This window comes from Mastacembelus armatus, chromosome 22, assembly GCF_900324485.2.
Source record: "Mastacembelus armatus chromosome 22, fMasArm1.2, whole genome shotgun sequence".
NCBI lineage: Eukaryota > Metazoa > Chordata > Actinopteri > Synbranchiformes > Mastacembelidae > Mastacembelus > Mastacembelus armatus.
Window position 1 is genome coordinate 1,537,948 of NC_046654.1, and position 16,490 is coordinate 1,554,437.

General features: G+C 45.2%; 1 protein-coding gene across 2 annotated transcripts in view; it reads right to left on the reverse strand.

Moving 5' to 3' along the window:
- The window catches only part of brf1a (BRF1 general transcription factor IIIB subunit a), an 80,770-nt gene that overhangs the window by 28,043 nt on the left and 36,237 nt on the right, over positions 1-16,490 (reverse strand). For both annotated transcript variants that reach the window (XM_026301121.1, XM_026301130.1), the window contains 4 exons: positions 8,514-8,575; positions 7,280-7,361; positions 6,889-6,944; positions 5,212-5,483 (listed from right to left, as the gene is read on the reverse strand). In XM_026301121.1, the coding sequence (XP_026156906.1) occupies positions 5,212-5,483; positions 6,889-6,944; positions 7,280-7,361; positions 8,514-8,575 (472 nt within the window). The remainder of the gene's footprint in view (positions 1-5,211; positions 5,484-6,888; positions 6,945-7,279; positions 7,362-8,513; positions 8,576-16,490) is intronic.

A 16,490-nucleotide genomic window follows, 5' to 3' on the forward strand; every position in this document is an offset into this window, starting at 1 on the left:
AGGGAACAGGGAGGGTCTGTTTGGCAGGAGGTGGAGAGACAGAAGGAGGGGGGGTGGAAAAAGAAAGAAGTGAATGAGTCCTCTGAACCCAAACACTGTCCAGGACCGTGAGTACAGCAGGGCCCCGCTGGCCTCTGAAGGCCGAGTTAGCAGGAATACACAGCAGGAGAGGGAGGGAGGGAGGGAGGGTCAATGGGAGTGACGTAAAGATGAGATAACAGGAGGAAAAAAAAAAGACGTGAGAGAAACAGACAAGCTGCAGAGACACTGAGGACAAACATAATCTGCAGCAAAGACGATCTGATGCTCAGACAGCAAAAGACGTGAATTAGTTCACCGAGGACACAAGTCCAGGAAAGCTGATGGAAAAAAAAACTGTTCTACCAGACAGAATAATGCTTTTCTTTGGACGTTCCACCTGTTCAGGACTATAAAGGTCCCTTCGAGGACAGGTCAACCAGCAATAATTATGCACAAGGAAACATTAAAGCTGCAGAAAACAAAAACATTGACTACATGAAGACACTGATCTCTGGTGAACAAGGTACTTTTGTCCGTCTTTAAACCAGGACCTGGACCTGAAAGAACTTTAAATGTTGACTTTGCTCCTCGTGAACAGACAGAAACAGGCAGTGGTTTCACTACAAAAACCGTATAAGGAGATAATCAGCGTTTAGTTTACAGCTCAGCCCTCCGGGTGGCCAAAAGGAATAAACCTAGGTTGTCGATAAACCAAAGTAAAAACGTCTCGATTTCAACTTTAACAATCGATGCAATTGGCCAAAATTCTTCAGAGAGAAGCCAGAAATGTTCCCGCAACAGTAAAGTAAAAGTCAATTAGGTTCTGAGCAGGATTTTATCCAAATGGCAGTAAATGACTCCACTAAACAAGTATCGATCGAGGAAGTCCAGTCCAGTGAGCAGCAGGTAACAGAAGCCTGTGGAAGGGAACAGCAACAGATCAGAACACAAGCATGATGGGAAAATCCCCAAAACCTGAAGCATCGGTTTGATGAAAACTAAAAAAAAAAAAAATCCACCCTGACCTTTGAACCTAACAAGATGTCAGAGTGATAACAGCTGCAGCTGCTTTCTGTTTACTCCAAACTCTCTCACCACCATTTTCACTGCTTAGTTTTAGTCCTGCCATCAAATGTGTCTGAGCACGGAGGCAAATTTACACCGTGTCTCTAAAGTGCAAACACACCAGCGGAAAGATCAAGAGAGAAGATGAAAGAGACAAAACAGGGAAGGGAAAAAACAACAGAGAGCACAAGAAAGACAAAGAACTTGTTAGTGAGCCACAAAAGCCCAAAGCCAGAGCAGACCTGATGGTGCAGAGTGACACAACAGGCCTGGAGCTGATGCTGATGAAGGCGCACACACACACACACACACGCACGCACGCACGCACGCACGCACGCACACCAAAGATTAGATAGGAGATGAGAAAATAGAGGACATGAGGGGAAAATAAACTGGGCTAAAAAGTGGGATGAAGCAGAGAGAGAGAAACTTGGAGGATGGAAAAGAAAGTGGGAGGAAATGGAGGAGAAAGAAGAGGAGACAGGAAAAGCAGAAGGTGAAGGAAAGATGTGCTGAGGTAGAGAAGGCAGACTGGACCTGAAGCTTTAATACGAGACACCTCACACATTAATGAGCATTTTAACAAACTGACTTTATTTAGTCTCAGCAGTAATAAAAGAAAACACACTGTGACTGGGAATAACACACACACACACACACACACACACACACACACACACACACACACACACACACACACACACACACACACACACACACACACACACACACACACACACACACACACACACACACACACACACACACACACACACACACACACAGGGCTGCTCCTGAACCAAACCAGAGACCAGCAGTTCATTTTCAGGAAACATGTCACATCTGTAGGAGACAACAGCTGTAAACTGTAGAAGCCCACGTTATACAATCAGTCCTCACAGCCACATTTTACTGGTTTTCTCTGCAAGACCGACGGCCCAGACTCCAGTCGTGACTCAGTCACTTTCTATAATGATCCGACTGTGGACTCCAACACTGCAGTGTCTGCACAGACTTGTCCACAACAGCCCATTCAGCTTGAGCCTGGAGCCCACAGACACATCTGCAGGCTAAAAGAACATGGAACCAGGTTTGTGCGTTTCTGTCATGATGGCGAGCTAAAACGCTGAAACACTGGAAGTCGGGTTTCAACAATACTCACACAGACCAGATAATCAAACCCGTGTCAGAAATACAGTAAAGGACGACAACATGCAGGCCCAGTAACAGTAAAAACAAGCTGTAAATAATCCAAACAGGATCTATGAGCCAAAAAAAATACACAAGAGGAAGCGAACAAGGCAGCGAAAAGCAAAAAGCTGCAGGACAGAGGAAATAATGAAGAGAAGAGGAGAAGAAGAGAAAAACTCAGGATCTAAAACTGAGCCTGAACCAACAAGAGCAAAACCCTCCAGTGGAGCTGTGGGAGCAGCCTGGAGGAGACACTGGGAGAGGGAGGGGAGGTCGGAGCAGCACAATGCCTCAGTGTAGCTCCTCAGCGAGGCTGCGAAACAAGGCACAATGGGTGCAGTGTCAGCGGGCCTTCTCCTGCACTTTCATAGTCTCCCCGACACCAGGCCTCTCCCCTTTTTCAATAACCAGCACAACAACCTTTTCAGGGCCGGAGCAACGGTCTGCTCCTCGACCGCCGGGCTGAAAGGGACCATTCTGCGCTCAACGGTCGCTGGTTGAGATGCTTTTTGTCTCCCTTCTGATTTTTTCCTTCCAAAGCTGCAAAGCTGCCACTGACATGCTATTAGAGAACAGGAGAGTGCTGCCTGCTAGCCTGCGGGGCATTTCTTCTTACTAATGGCTTGTGGGTAGAGCTACTGCGAACTGAAAAACCGCAGGGGTCGAAAACATTGTTGTGCATTCAACGTGACAAAGTGCAGAGTTCAGCGATTTCTGGATAAATGGATGGAGCAAGAGTCCATTCAGGAAAAGAAAGAAAAGTGAAAGAAAGTGAGGGATGAATAATTCAAATCACAGACGACCATCAATGATTCATTGACGAGACAGGAGCACGTCCATTCTTAAAAAGCACAGACAGGGCGTGTGCCAGTGAAGCCAGAACACCCAAAGGTGCTCCTCCATTCACGGAGCACGTCGGCTTTCCATGGAAGAGATTCGCCGTATTAGCTGCAGCCATTAGCCAACTGGAGCGACTCAGATCCAGCAGCCCTCGGTTCATTGACAAACACTGCGGTTAACTTACTGTGGGAGCCAGGACAGTCCAGGACGGTCCAGGACGGACCAGGACGGACCAGGACGGACCAGTTTTAAGGAACATATGCTGACTGACAATTAACACACAGGAATCTTGGTTTATTCCTTAAAATGACAAAGAAATCTTCTGTCCAACCAACAAAAAGCTAAAAATGTTCATCCCTGCTTTGGCTACTGCCCCTGTGACGCGGCCTTAGATAAGTGGAAGAAGATGGATGGATGTTCATATTTGTAGAACTGGAAAAATATAAACGCTGAGTTAGAGATAAAACAGCCTCATCAGGCTGACGGACAGTGTGCTGAAGGTGACCTCTGACCCCCTGTGAAGGGCCAGGAGCACAACACTAATTTCCTTATAATGATCAATAAAGCATCACATGATCGTCCTCTAAAAGGGGAAATCATTTGTGTCATCAATCAGAATCTGTCAGTCGATCAGCTGATTTGTTGTTTATCAGTATTTTTTTATTTTTTAGGTATTTCTGTTTTCATTTTTCCCCCATTTCCATTTATCGATTCTTTGTGAATCTCAGAGTTTTTATAGATGTTGTTTTTCCATCCGAGCTGATAAACTTCAGCTGCTGAGCCACAGGAGCCTGAAGCCTTTAAATCATCGTTACCATTACGCCTCTGACGGGGTCACGTTAAAGGCAGCGTCTCTTCCTGCTCCACTCCCTTTATTCCGTCTTTATTTCCATGACCTGTCGTCTGCTCTCGCAGGCTTTGGTCTGGCTCCGCAATACATTTGTTCTCCTGGTTTAATCTGTGTTTACATCCCGTCAGTGTGCAGCGAGCCAAGTGACAAACCCATTTGTGTTTCATAAATATTTTTTATTCGACTCCCGACTGCAGTAAACAGCAGACTGATCAAACTGGAGTCCAGGACAAGGTTTACAAAGGCCTAGTAAACAGAAGCCAGACGACTGGAGCTCAAATAACCCTGGGGCTGGAGGGGGGGGGGGGGGGGGGTATATTGTCTTATTCACTAATCAGCTGCTCCTATAGGACTCCTAGAGACCTTTAAGATGGTACCTAAGAGCTGGAAAAGGTTTAAAAACTGAGCCATAGGAAACCAATTTCCCCCAACACCAAACAAACTGAAAACCCCCTCAGCTTTTCTCCGTGCTGCAGAAAACCCATTAAATCCGTCTGAAAGGTTTGGTGCGGATCAGTCCTGTGAATGGGTGTCGTGAAGGGAAGGGAGAGAGAGAGAGAAACAGCCGGGGACAAATCCTGGCAGAGAAAAAAGCCGAGCATCTGTCCTCCTGTCGCAGGTGATTATTGTGAGAGGCAGGAGAAGTGCCGCCTCGTCGTCGGGGAGCGGATCCACCATCGCATGCCAGAAAAAAAAAAACAACCCAAAAAACGGGTGGGTTTGACCCCAGTGGCAGAGGAAGAACGGATAAACGCTCTCCATCCATCTCGCCTTTATTCAGTCGAGCATCTGTTGTTTGCACTGAAGATTATTTAATGGTTTGACAGGAGGCCCAGGCATAATTAAATATGGATTCATGTACTTTAGCTGCTGTTTATCAGGCCTGTGCTGATGGCTGACATGACAGGTAGTGGAGCTAACAAGGGGACAGCCCACTGCGCAATGCATCCTGGGTATTGCAGGATTTTTCATTGTTTTCTCTAGTCACAGAACATTAAGAACATTTTTTACTGCTTGACACAAAGGGCTGAGTCGGATTAAATGATGATCAATGCAGCAGAGGATTATTTCTTTACGTTTGTATTTAAGATGATGGATGTTGGTGCAATGGCAATAGTGAATTTGGAAAAGGATCTCTATGGATAATAATTGTTTCCTACACTCACTGCTGAAGAGTGTCATGGAACAATCCAGGACACAAACCCTGATAAAAGCACCAAGTATAAAACATGCGGCCCACCAACCTTTTTCCCAGGGTGCTGAGCGGCGTGCTGAGGCTCAGCTGAGCTCGTGCTGGTGCTGGTTTGTGGTTGCGTCCAGTCAGTTTGGCGGCAGACGGCTGTGGCTTCGGTGACTCGGCCTTGCGAGCTGGACTGGTGCCGGGCTTGACGTTCAGGTCCTTCAGGACGTCGTAGTTGATCTTGGAGGAGATCTTTTTCTGCTCCAGCATCTTCTCGATGGCCTCGTCAGCGGTGCTGGCCCGGATCGGGGGTCGTCTCTTCGCGGGGCCTCTGGGCTGTTCAAATGACAAATAAAAAAAAAAAGTTGAAATAAGCTGCTGAATATTTGGTGATCCCAAATCTTAAACCATTAAACTCAATTAATTAAACATATTTGATCTGATGATGATGTAGATTTCAAAAAAAAAAAAAAAAAAAAAAAAAAAATCAGGTTATGACCATTTTTATCAAGATTCTGGGAATTTTCAGTGTCTGAACCAAATTTCATGTCAATTCACCCATTTTCTTTCTTCTTTCTTGGACAAAGTGGTAAAATTTACATCCCAAATACTGAAGGTCATCACCCCAGTCTGACTGCACATGTGCCACATCACAAACAGGTCACCGATTCTACTCGATCAAACTTTTCTCCGACAGTTTCTGAGCAGACGAAGGTCAAACGTTTTTCTATTTCGGCTGCAGGTTGGAGGGACCTTCCCTGTAAAAATGAGCGTCGGTCATGTCAGAGCACCAAAGGGATGTTTTTGCCAGCAAACGTTCAGCAGAGCACATTTATGTAATCGGCCATTTATCACAATTAACGCAGCAGATTGGGGTTATCACCCAGCTCCAATCATTCCACATTAACCTTGACCTCGCTCCAAACTGTGGCTACAGATCAGCAGCTTCTATTTACTAAGAACTTTCACACACATTTCACACAACATCTCGTAAGTTTCTTCAGGATTGATTTCAGGCAATTAAACTTCAAAATCCTTTTTCTCAGTTCACAGAGATCCGACCCCAATCATCCATCTCAGGACGTTATGAATTAGCTCATTTCCAACCATTCAGAAGTAGCAGAGTGCTGCTAACTTTGTCCTGCACGATCATAACGACAACGTCCTTCGTGTTATTTATTTATCCAGCGGTGAGCAGCTGCTTGGGTCAGTGCTACGAGGAGGCTGCATGTCTCATTAGTTAGTCCAGCTAGTTAGAACCAGTAATGGAAATGTGAGGGAACCGGTTCCTCAGTTCTTTTCTGTCTGTACAAACTGCCAATACCTAATTAACTCTTTAATTTTGCTGAGTTGATTTGTCTGTTATCCAACTTCCTGGTTCTGCTTCTCAAATGTCCGTCTCAAAATCCTCTGGTTTCAAACAATTACTCAAAAGATCAATTTCAGTCCTGAGACAAGCTGAGTCTCCAATGAGCAGCTTGAGAGTCAGAAGCCAAAGAAACTTTGGGAAACACTATTTCAGCCTAAGAACAAACAGTCTGAGTAAAGTCGGCTAAGGATGAATGATGGAGCTGTGGGTGGGAATGGGTGGATTTTTTGGACAGGTTACAGATAACATCCTCTGTTACAGTCTGGCTGCCTGTTTTCAGCCTGATTGATCGACTGTTTATAAGACTTTTCCTCTCCGACTGTGCAACAAACATGTTAGTGCCAACAAACAAGGCCACCCTTAACTTTTTACCTTCTTTTCTTTGTAGATGCCGAGCTCCTTCTCCTTCGCTATCTTGGCCTCCTTCTCTGAAAGTAAAAACCAGGCGTTATTTTAAACCACAAAAAAAAAAACAAAAAAAAAAACACTCTGGGCGTCTCCGACCGGACCCGATACTTGGGGTTCATGCAACAACAACAACAACAAATGGAAAAAAAAGAGGTTTCTAAATCCAGGACCTTCCAGCTGTGAGATCTCATCCCACACACAGTCACCACGGACTGAACGCAGGTGGGTGCAGGTAGAGTCTGATAAAATCCTGAAAGGTGCATTTTGGGACAGACCTGACACTACAAACACAAGAAAGTGAAATTCTATCTTGAAACACAACGAGCACAGAAATCAAGCTGCATCATGAAAGTACCTTTCTGCTCCTTGAGGTAGTCCGAGTTCTCTGCCATCCAGAGCGCCGTCTTGACTTTGATTTCATTTTCACTCAGCAGATACTGTAGAGAGGGAGGAAAAACACTGATCACATCTCCCACAGTCTATTGGCAGTAAAATCCAGCTCAATAATTAATAATAGTGATATCAACACCTGGTCTGTATTAGAAAAATGCAACACAAGACAAATAGTGACTCTGTGCTGTGTATGATTAAGATTAACTTTAGTGATTAGTATATTTTAGACACTGACCCACTGAAACAGATTCCTCATTGGTGGAAACATGAAGTGACTGTTTTCATGGTTTCATGTGTCCAGCAAACACAGAACCGTGGTCAACATGTCAAAAACACGCTACTCTTCTAACATGCACAGGTGAAATCCCCTGCAGGTCGTTAAAGGTTACGAAGCAAAGGATTATTCTACTTTATTACAACTTGGGTCTTGTTTTCAGAAGCTTTGGACACTTTGATAGTTAAAACACTGTAGTTGTAAAAGAGATTTGCAAATATAACATAAACATTAACGTATTGTGTTTGGAGGCAGGAAAACTGTGTGCACAACTATTACAAGTATTACATCAGGTCAAGGTTGAAGTAGGAAATGAGTCTGTAAATGTGATGGTTGTTTACATCGAGCGTGACGTGATGTTTCTCTGTGTGTGAAGTGATTTATTAACTGCTGGAAATACAGCGTATTTGTTAACTAAAGGACAGTGTGAGCACTTCTACCTCACCCTTCAGCAAGTTGTGTAAAAAAAATAAAATAAATAAATGTCTTTTCAGCCTCATAAACCACATATGAGCCAAAATCATCAGTGAGAGTCAAAACGAAGCAACCAGGCACCAAAACAAAGCAGCAATAAACAGCAATAATATTTCCATTATAGGTGCTGCTGCAGTTTTCATTCAGTGAGTGCAGGGATTATGAAAAATGTATTGATTATAATATACATTTTTAAAAAATCCCTTCTCACGATGTTCTGAGATTCTTGGGGATGTGCAGCAACAATCACACACACGAGCAAAGTTTTAGTTGAATTTCATCACAATGTGTTGACACGTGACACAGTGACACAACCTGCTGACTAAGAAACAGCCTCAACACTGACTTTACAGCAGAGACCATGTAAACTGCTTCTTTTCTTTTCTTTACATGTGCATTTTAGGAGCTTTTGAAAACATGTAGACAGAGCGGAGCTCACGGTACATACCAGCTCTATCTCACTGTCATCTATCCCGCTCAGGTCCAGCTCCCCGCTGTCAGCAGCATCATCTGTCAGAGACAAAAATCACTTAGAAAATTTGCTGTAACTCACAGTTTTCACAGCAGCTTCTGTGGCCCTGAGGGATAAAACGGGGAAAAAGCAGCTGACCAGAAAAAACAGCAACATCCGGCTGAAACTCCTCTCCACGGAGCATCTTCCGTCGGGGGTTAATCGGCAAATAAAACGCACCGTGACTTCTGATAAGACGTTAATAGGCTTAACTCGTGTTTAAGCGGCTCTACCTTAACACATTTTCTTTTCAATTACGATATGCTTTCTAGATTGCAACACTCTCTATTTTGAAAACGGGGAGATGCCGAAATGGAAATTTGCATTTTTCACGCTGTGCAGCCTGAGACGCGCTTCTCTCTCGCTTTTACCTGCGTCTTTCTCAGATGCAGCTGATTGCAAAGATGAGACAAGAGACGTTTTAATGTGCTGATAAAAGAAAGAGGCATTTGAAACCCCCATGTGTGCACACAGTTCAAGGAAAATCTGATCGACTTTGATAAAGAAACAAAAGATTTTCTTTTGAGGAGCAGAAATAAGTTTCGACAGCAGAAGAAAACCAACAGGACTTCATCAGCTCTCACTCCAAAGATCTATCACCTTGATTAGATGTTTGGGAACAAAGTGCAACTCTTCCCTGGCTGCCTGCAGACATCAGACAGCAGCCAAGGCAGCAAAGATGGAAAGGCACATCTTAAAGAGGCAGGTTTATAGGAGTCATTTAACTTTAACATGTTCACAGAGGTCCTCCTTCCTCAAGTTCAAACTCCCAAACAGGGCGGCAGCTTGAAAGGCGCCACGTGAGTCCGCAGGCGGCTTTCCCGTTTCATTAAGGACGGACAGGTGCACCCATCCTCAGACAGTGAAGGGTGTGTTTGCTGCGCAGCTGAAGAGGTGTGGGATAATCAGCCATTTGAGTTTGCAGATTGCAGCCTTAAAAAAAGAAGCCGCTCCTGAGCGAAGAGACAGGCCAGCCGCTATCTGTCGGGCCCAGCCCTCTAAGAACTTCCCCTCTGTGAAGTGCGAGGGGGAGATAAGACGGAGACGAGCTCAGGGACAGATCGGGGGCTCCGGGAGGCAGCGAGACCAAGTGCTGATAAGACCCGTCCAACCCCGGAGAGAGGAGGGGGAGGGAGCAATTACCGAGTTATTATTCAGCCACGGCTTCGATATATCTATGCTCACTAATTTGATCAAAGCCATAAAACGCTCTTTGTGATTGTGCAGAAGAATCTGCAGAGCTCAGACCTCAAGGTAACTTTAACGTTTGAGATTTGATTCTACTTTTCCAGGTTTTGTCCTTTTATTGACTGACAAAGACTGAGGGAGAGGGAGGAGGAGGAGGAGGAGGAGGAGGAGGAGGAGGTTGGCAGGTGATAAAAGATACTGGTCTGGACTTGAGCTCAGGATACCAGAGTTTCATGTTGGGCTGGGAAGTGTTTAAAGATTTGAGATTTCCTGGATCATACTTACTAATTGTCAGTGTACGAGTAGATGAGGAGCTGTGTCAGCTCAGTACAAAAGCTGACTTCTCTGATATTAAAGTGCTCGATGGAAAATGAGACAGAAACACGTTAAACAAAAGACGTCTGAGTAAACAGGACACCAAACGTCTCATGCATCCTGAGGAGAACCCGTATGCATAGACTTCGCCACAAATTACAGAGAAGTAATGAAGGATTTTCCATTTGTTAAGGGCTGAGCACCCTGGGCTCCTTAAATATTCCATCACCACAGTCCTGATTGAATAGCTGAGCTTGTCCTTTTCACTCAGAGTTCATTTGTCTGGGTTGATGAACAAATTCCTTTCCATGATGAAAACCCAACAAAAGACAAAAACTGACTCAGGGGACGAGACAAAGAGGAAAATGAACAAATACAACAGGGACATTTTTCTTTGAAGGTTTGTTGATGAAGTTTCACTGAGGTTCCCCGTGATCATTATTAGAAATACACAAACGGTAAATTTACAACTAAATGAGGTGTGTCCTCTTTAACAGAACACACAGAATCTGCAGCCGTCTGGCCTTCATCAGTGGAAACAGCTGAAGGCCAAAGTGGTTTGTGTCACTCGGAGTAAGAGGAAGTGGTTGACATCACCTCATTAGAAAAGAGAAGGCAGCCAAGACTTGCAGGACATTCACAAAACTTCCAAACTCTAAAGGAAAACAGAGATCGCCTCCCTGATGAGCCTGCGCACGGTGAGAAACTATTTCTGACAGAAGCCGGAGGTTTTTTTGGCAGCAGCTCAGTCGCTCGATGATCCGGCTCTGCCTGCACGTCAATACAGAAACAGGATTCCCCGAACATCTTTTTTCTCTCGTCCAAGACGCTGCTGCTGCTTTCCAAAAGTAAAACCCCCAGAACAGACCTCGGACCTCCAGAGAGGAGAGACGAGGAGGACGGATCGGGCCAAAGGCTGATGGAAGAAATGGTTTGAAAGAAGAGGGGAAGGGATGAGGAACAGGCAGCGTTGGGTGGGTAGAGGATAAAAGTTTTATTCACACAGATCTGTAGTTATCAGTAGATCTTTGGTGATAAATTAGTTGGACAAAGAAAGTTTGTCATGTTAATGCCACAAAGAGTCAGTTTATCTAAAACCTCATGTCTAATGATGTGAATTAACCTCCAACACACAAACAAACATGAATTTGACCCTTTTCTTCATCGACTGCAGGTCAGAAATATTTCAACTCAAAGCTATTTCTGCTGGAGCTGCTCGTCCTGACTCGTTGCGACTTGTGAGCCCCTCATCTGGCGTCACAGCGCGGACGCTCGTGTTTGCTCACAGCGGCGTGCTGAGCAGCCGTCTGAGAAGATGCCAAATCACATTTCCTCTGGCAAACACCGGCGGCGTCGAGACAAATTGGGGAAGAACAACAGCACAGCAGAGGTCTGATCTATCTGTGAGGAATCCAGCGCCGTCATGCCCGCGAGCTGTAAACTCTATCAGCACGTTGTCTCCTGGTCCTCACAGACAGGTAACCTGACCCCACATTTACCCTTCGACCCTCCCCTGCTGCTTCAGAAATACACCGAAATACCCTCCTCCTCCTCCTCCTCCCACGCATCGCTGTCTCTGGGTGGCGGCAAGTCTGTGTGATGTGGTCAGGAGAATAATCTGCTGCACTGCTGAGTCTCTCTAATACCAAAGAAGAAAAGAGAGAGCACAAAGAAAGTGAGAACACGCGCCCTGCAGGAGTGAACGCTAACAGGTGAAGGAGACGGCCTTTTGAAGGGACGAGGCTGAGAGATATTAAAGGATGAGCCCGGTGTGGTCCTGGATTGTGTCCTTGTCGACAAATCTGTACAGCTCAGCTCCAAACTCAGAGGATCATACTAAAGATACACGTCTCAAATATATTGATGCATTAAAAAAAAAAAAGTAGGACAAACATCTTTATGATGATTATAAACACAGACATTTAGATGTGTATTTGCCTCTTGTTGCACTGAAGCCATTGGTGGGAGAATAATGTTCACAGCTGCACCAGAACTGTAACAGGAACAAGCCCAGACCTGTAGATATGTTGTTATGAAGCCAAACAACTACAAAGCTAACGTTGCTAAGTGTCAGACTTGCTACCTGGGTTTTACTAAAAGAAACGATGAACAGCAGCAGAGATTCAGCAGCAGAAGGAGAAAAAGAGAAAAGGAGGCAGAGAAAGACAAACAGGCTGAGATTAGAAGAGGAAGAAGGAGGTCGGGAGGAGGCTGAGCGACAAGGACACTGATGGAGAAAAGCAGCAGGAGGGAAGAGGGGAGTTAAAGCCTGAGACCGTGCACATGAAGAAAGACACGAGGGGTAAGACACGAGGAGAAGGAGAAAGGCTGAGACAGGACGACAGAGGAGGCAGAACGAAGGTTTAAGAGGATTCTCAGTGATCTTCTAATCCTGAGCTGCATTTCATTTCAGCATGATCTGTGGAGAAGGAAAAGACCAGAGGAGAGCAGGAAGAAAAATGACTAAAGTCCCTCTGGCTAAATTAAAAGGAAGCATCAGTCTGCTGACACCTCCTGTCCTCTCCGCCCTCCTCCACCCCCCTTCCAAAAAACAAAGAGAGAGTGTGATCTGGAGGATGAATGGGGCTGTGTAGTCCTGGTGCTGCAGGATCACCCATCATCCACACTTCAAACGCAGCCACATTATCCCGACTCACAGCTCTTCATGTCAGCAACAATCCTGATCCTCCTAGATACTAAACCCCCCCGACCGGCACCGAGCTCGGCCACGGGGCTGCAGGGGCGAGAGGGAGACGTGAAGGCTGCTGTTTTCATCAGTCCAGTCATCTGACGACTGGGAAAACGTGGAATCAGCTGCTGCAAAGATAAAACTGGCTCCTCTGTGCATGTGTGTTTTGAAAGCAGTGCAGCTTTTTACATGTGAAAGACTGAAGCATTAATGAGAAATCAGTTGGTTTAACAGAAAGTTAAACAGAAGTCTTAAAGGAATATTTCCACATTTTGGGGCAACATTCAATTAGCTTAGCTTAGCATAAACACTGGAAGCAAAGGGAAACTGCTAGCCTGGCTGTGAACCTTGCTAATCGACACAAACAGAAACGTGTCTCAGAGGAAGGGACATGTCAACTATTTATCCACCTGCTCAGCCCTGTGATAACTGTGTCCAGGCTCTCTCTCTATATTTACACAAATAAGAGTCCAATCAACCCTAAATCAGCAGATTTCCCAAAATGTTAAACTCTTCCTTTAAATGAGACTTCTTTTTTTATTGACACTAAAAGAACCTGATGAAATTTGCAGAAGAATCAATCTATGACAAGCCTAAAATGTTAAAGCAGGAACAATATTTATTCTTGTACTTCACAAGCGACTTCATCTAACATCTATTATTCATAGTTCTTTCCCTCTAAGGCCACAAAACATGAAAAAGATTCATACGCAGGAAAACTACACTGATATTTCTGCTACAGAAACAGGCAGTCACACACCAATAAGTCATGTTTCTGCTCATATCAGAGAAATAACACCCTCAAATTCCCCTCACTGTACTCAGCAGCACTGTATTAACAGTGGGGACCTTCAAGTTCCTGGGATCCACAATCTCCCAGGACCTGAAGTGGCTCAGGAAGTCCAACCTGACTGAGGAGGTGGTACAGCTCTACAGGGGAATGACTGAGTCTGTTGTCGGCTCATTCATCACTGAACTGGTTTTGTTCAGACGGAACAGACTCCAACGGACAACTGGGGCTGCAGAAAGAATCACCAACCTGCCCTCCATCGAGGACCCGTACAGCTCACAGGTCAGAGGGAAGACCGAGATTTCTGCAGACCCCTCACATCTGGATCACAAACTGAACTCTGGTCCCTGTACGCCAAAACAACCAGGCACAAGGACAGTTTCTTCCCTCGTGCCATCACACTGAGGAACACAAACACTAATCCATGTTGTCTGACAACAGAACACTGAGAACAAGCCCCAGTCCAATATCCGTCCACGTGCAATAACCGTAATTGGTGCAAACACAGTGAGAGCGACTGTACAGGAAGTCAAGTTAGCAATAAATCCAACTGTGATTGTGATTCATTCTTTCTGGTAAAGATCCATTATAATTTACAGATCCCTCTTTCAGTTCATGCTACAACATCCCAGGATCAGGCTGTTGTCAGGAAAGTGCCTCACGTGCAAAAGAGAAAGGGTAAAATCCTTCTCTGCAGTGGTATGAGGTAATAAGGCTCGATGCCAGCTCTGCCCCGGAGAAATAACCAGTCGGCCGAGACAATAAATAGAGAGAGAGATTCTCGCTGACATGGGCAGGGCGGGAGAGCCCATTAAAACCTGACCTCCCCGACCTTGGAGGGGCCCAAACAGAGTATGCTCCTCCCCCAGTAACAAAGGGAGGGAGGGGGGGTGTGTACTGTACATATAGGAGCCGATAAGAGTCCTACAGGCACAGTGCAGATGTGTTTATATCTACAGTGACGCTCCTCTGGGTGTGTGTAGCTTTGGAACATTTTCATTAAAATCTACTGTGTTTTTGTTGTCAACAAATCCCATTAAGTGTGTGTGTGTGTGCGCTGTCAGCTCAGGCTCAGCCGCTGTCAGATCGCACAACTTTTATTTCCCTTCACTCTCCTCCAGAGCACTTTTGTTTTTCACAGCGGCTCGTGAGTCTCTCCCAACGTGAACCCAGAAGTTTTAGTTTCCCTAAATCAACACAGGTGAAAATCCACAGGAGCAAGTGGTCTAATCTGGGTCAATCTAAAACGCAGCAGAAAACTCTTCTCTGTCTAGTTGCAACATTTTGTAATTACAGTATCATGCCGTGAATTTAATGCAAACGCAAAGCTGACAACAGACGACCAAAAACTGGAAAGAGGATTTTCTGCAGGGCTGTTGCATTAGGCTGTACCTAATAAACTGACCACGGTGTATATCCACGCCACAAAGAAATGGAAACTTGTTTGACAGTGAACCTGTGCTCCTGATTGGGTTTAATTGATGCTGGTTGTTTAAACTGAGCGGATCATGATTTGTTTGCTCTGCAGTGCAGTTTACTGAGGATTCATGTGAACCCAAACTGCACTGTTGTCCATTAGAGGGACTCAGGAGTAAAATAAGCGGCAGCAAGCGAACCAGACTAAACGCTGGACTAGAGACATTACACCAGCTTTTGTTTGCCATTTACCACAACTGTGTGTCCTCACAAAACTGAGACAAATGTTTGTATTGAAAGTGACGTGTCTCTCGAACAATACGAGGCGAGTTTTCCATTCCGTGAATAAAAGTCTTTGATCAAAGACATGCCCTGTCGATTTGTCCCGCTTCAATATTCGGCCTACTTTCCAAAACAGTAACAGGAGGATGAATAAATCAGCAGCACCGAGTGGATCTACGATGCAAGAATGTCATGAAGTGACTCTTTGATGGACAAGAAGCGGGCCCTGTGGTCCGGCACAGCAGCCTCGGAGGAGGAATGTGGAGAACGCCGTCGCAAAAATGAGAGCAGTGTAATGTGTGCATTGTTGTGCATGAGAGCCAAACATTAGAAATGTCAGCTCGCCACCACATGAATGTTTAGCCAAACGTTGCCTCCGCCACACTCATGAATCAATTCTCTGTGTCTTCCATGCACCAAACCAAACTCACTCGTCGGCACGAAAATATTTACAAACCGTCTTTGGAAGGAATCAGAATCGGAGACGTCAGCTCAAAGGACAAAATCTGCCCTCGGACGTCCTGCGGTTCTGAGGGTTCAAGAGCTCCAGAGACGATTTTGTGATGAAAAGTACTTTTTCCTGGAGGAGCAACTTTCCTTCAGGTTTTTACAAATATTTCTCCGTCTGTTTTTGATTTTCTATTTTTGTTTTTCCAGGGGAGAATAAGCAGGAATGACATTCCCAACTGAACAGAAAAGCTCCAACAGCAGCAAAGGATTCTGGTATATATCTCTATCGAACGGACTTTAACATGACTGAACACTAGAGATGCACCGACTGACCAGGATCGGCCGATTTTTCGCTCTTGCCGATCATTTTATTGCCAGGCAATGACGTCACAGCCACGTGCACAGTCGTGTGTGAACATGTCGGTGTGGAAGTTCTTTTCTCTGAGTGAAGATGACAGAAAGATGGCACTTCTTCTATAAGTGACGCCACAGGTTCACAGAGGGGGGGACCAAGATCCTAAAAATCCTTTCTGCCATTTTGGGTCAATGTCAATGCAAAACATGAGAATTCATACTCGTTTTATTTGTTTAAGCTCCGTGTTTTTTTACTGCTGCCATCAGCAAGCATCAACTTTGATGCAGCTTATCAGCAGAGACGCTCCTGGTCCAGAGTCCACTCTGCCTGAAGGCCAGAACAGAAATGAAATGGTGGCCATAACTGGGAGAATGAGGGCACAGATGTAATAAACTGGAGTTAGCCATTCAGCCAGTGGGTCCCAAAGTG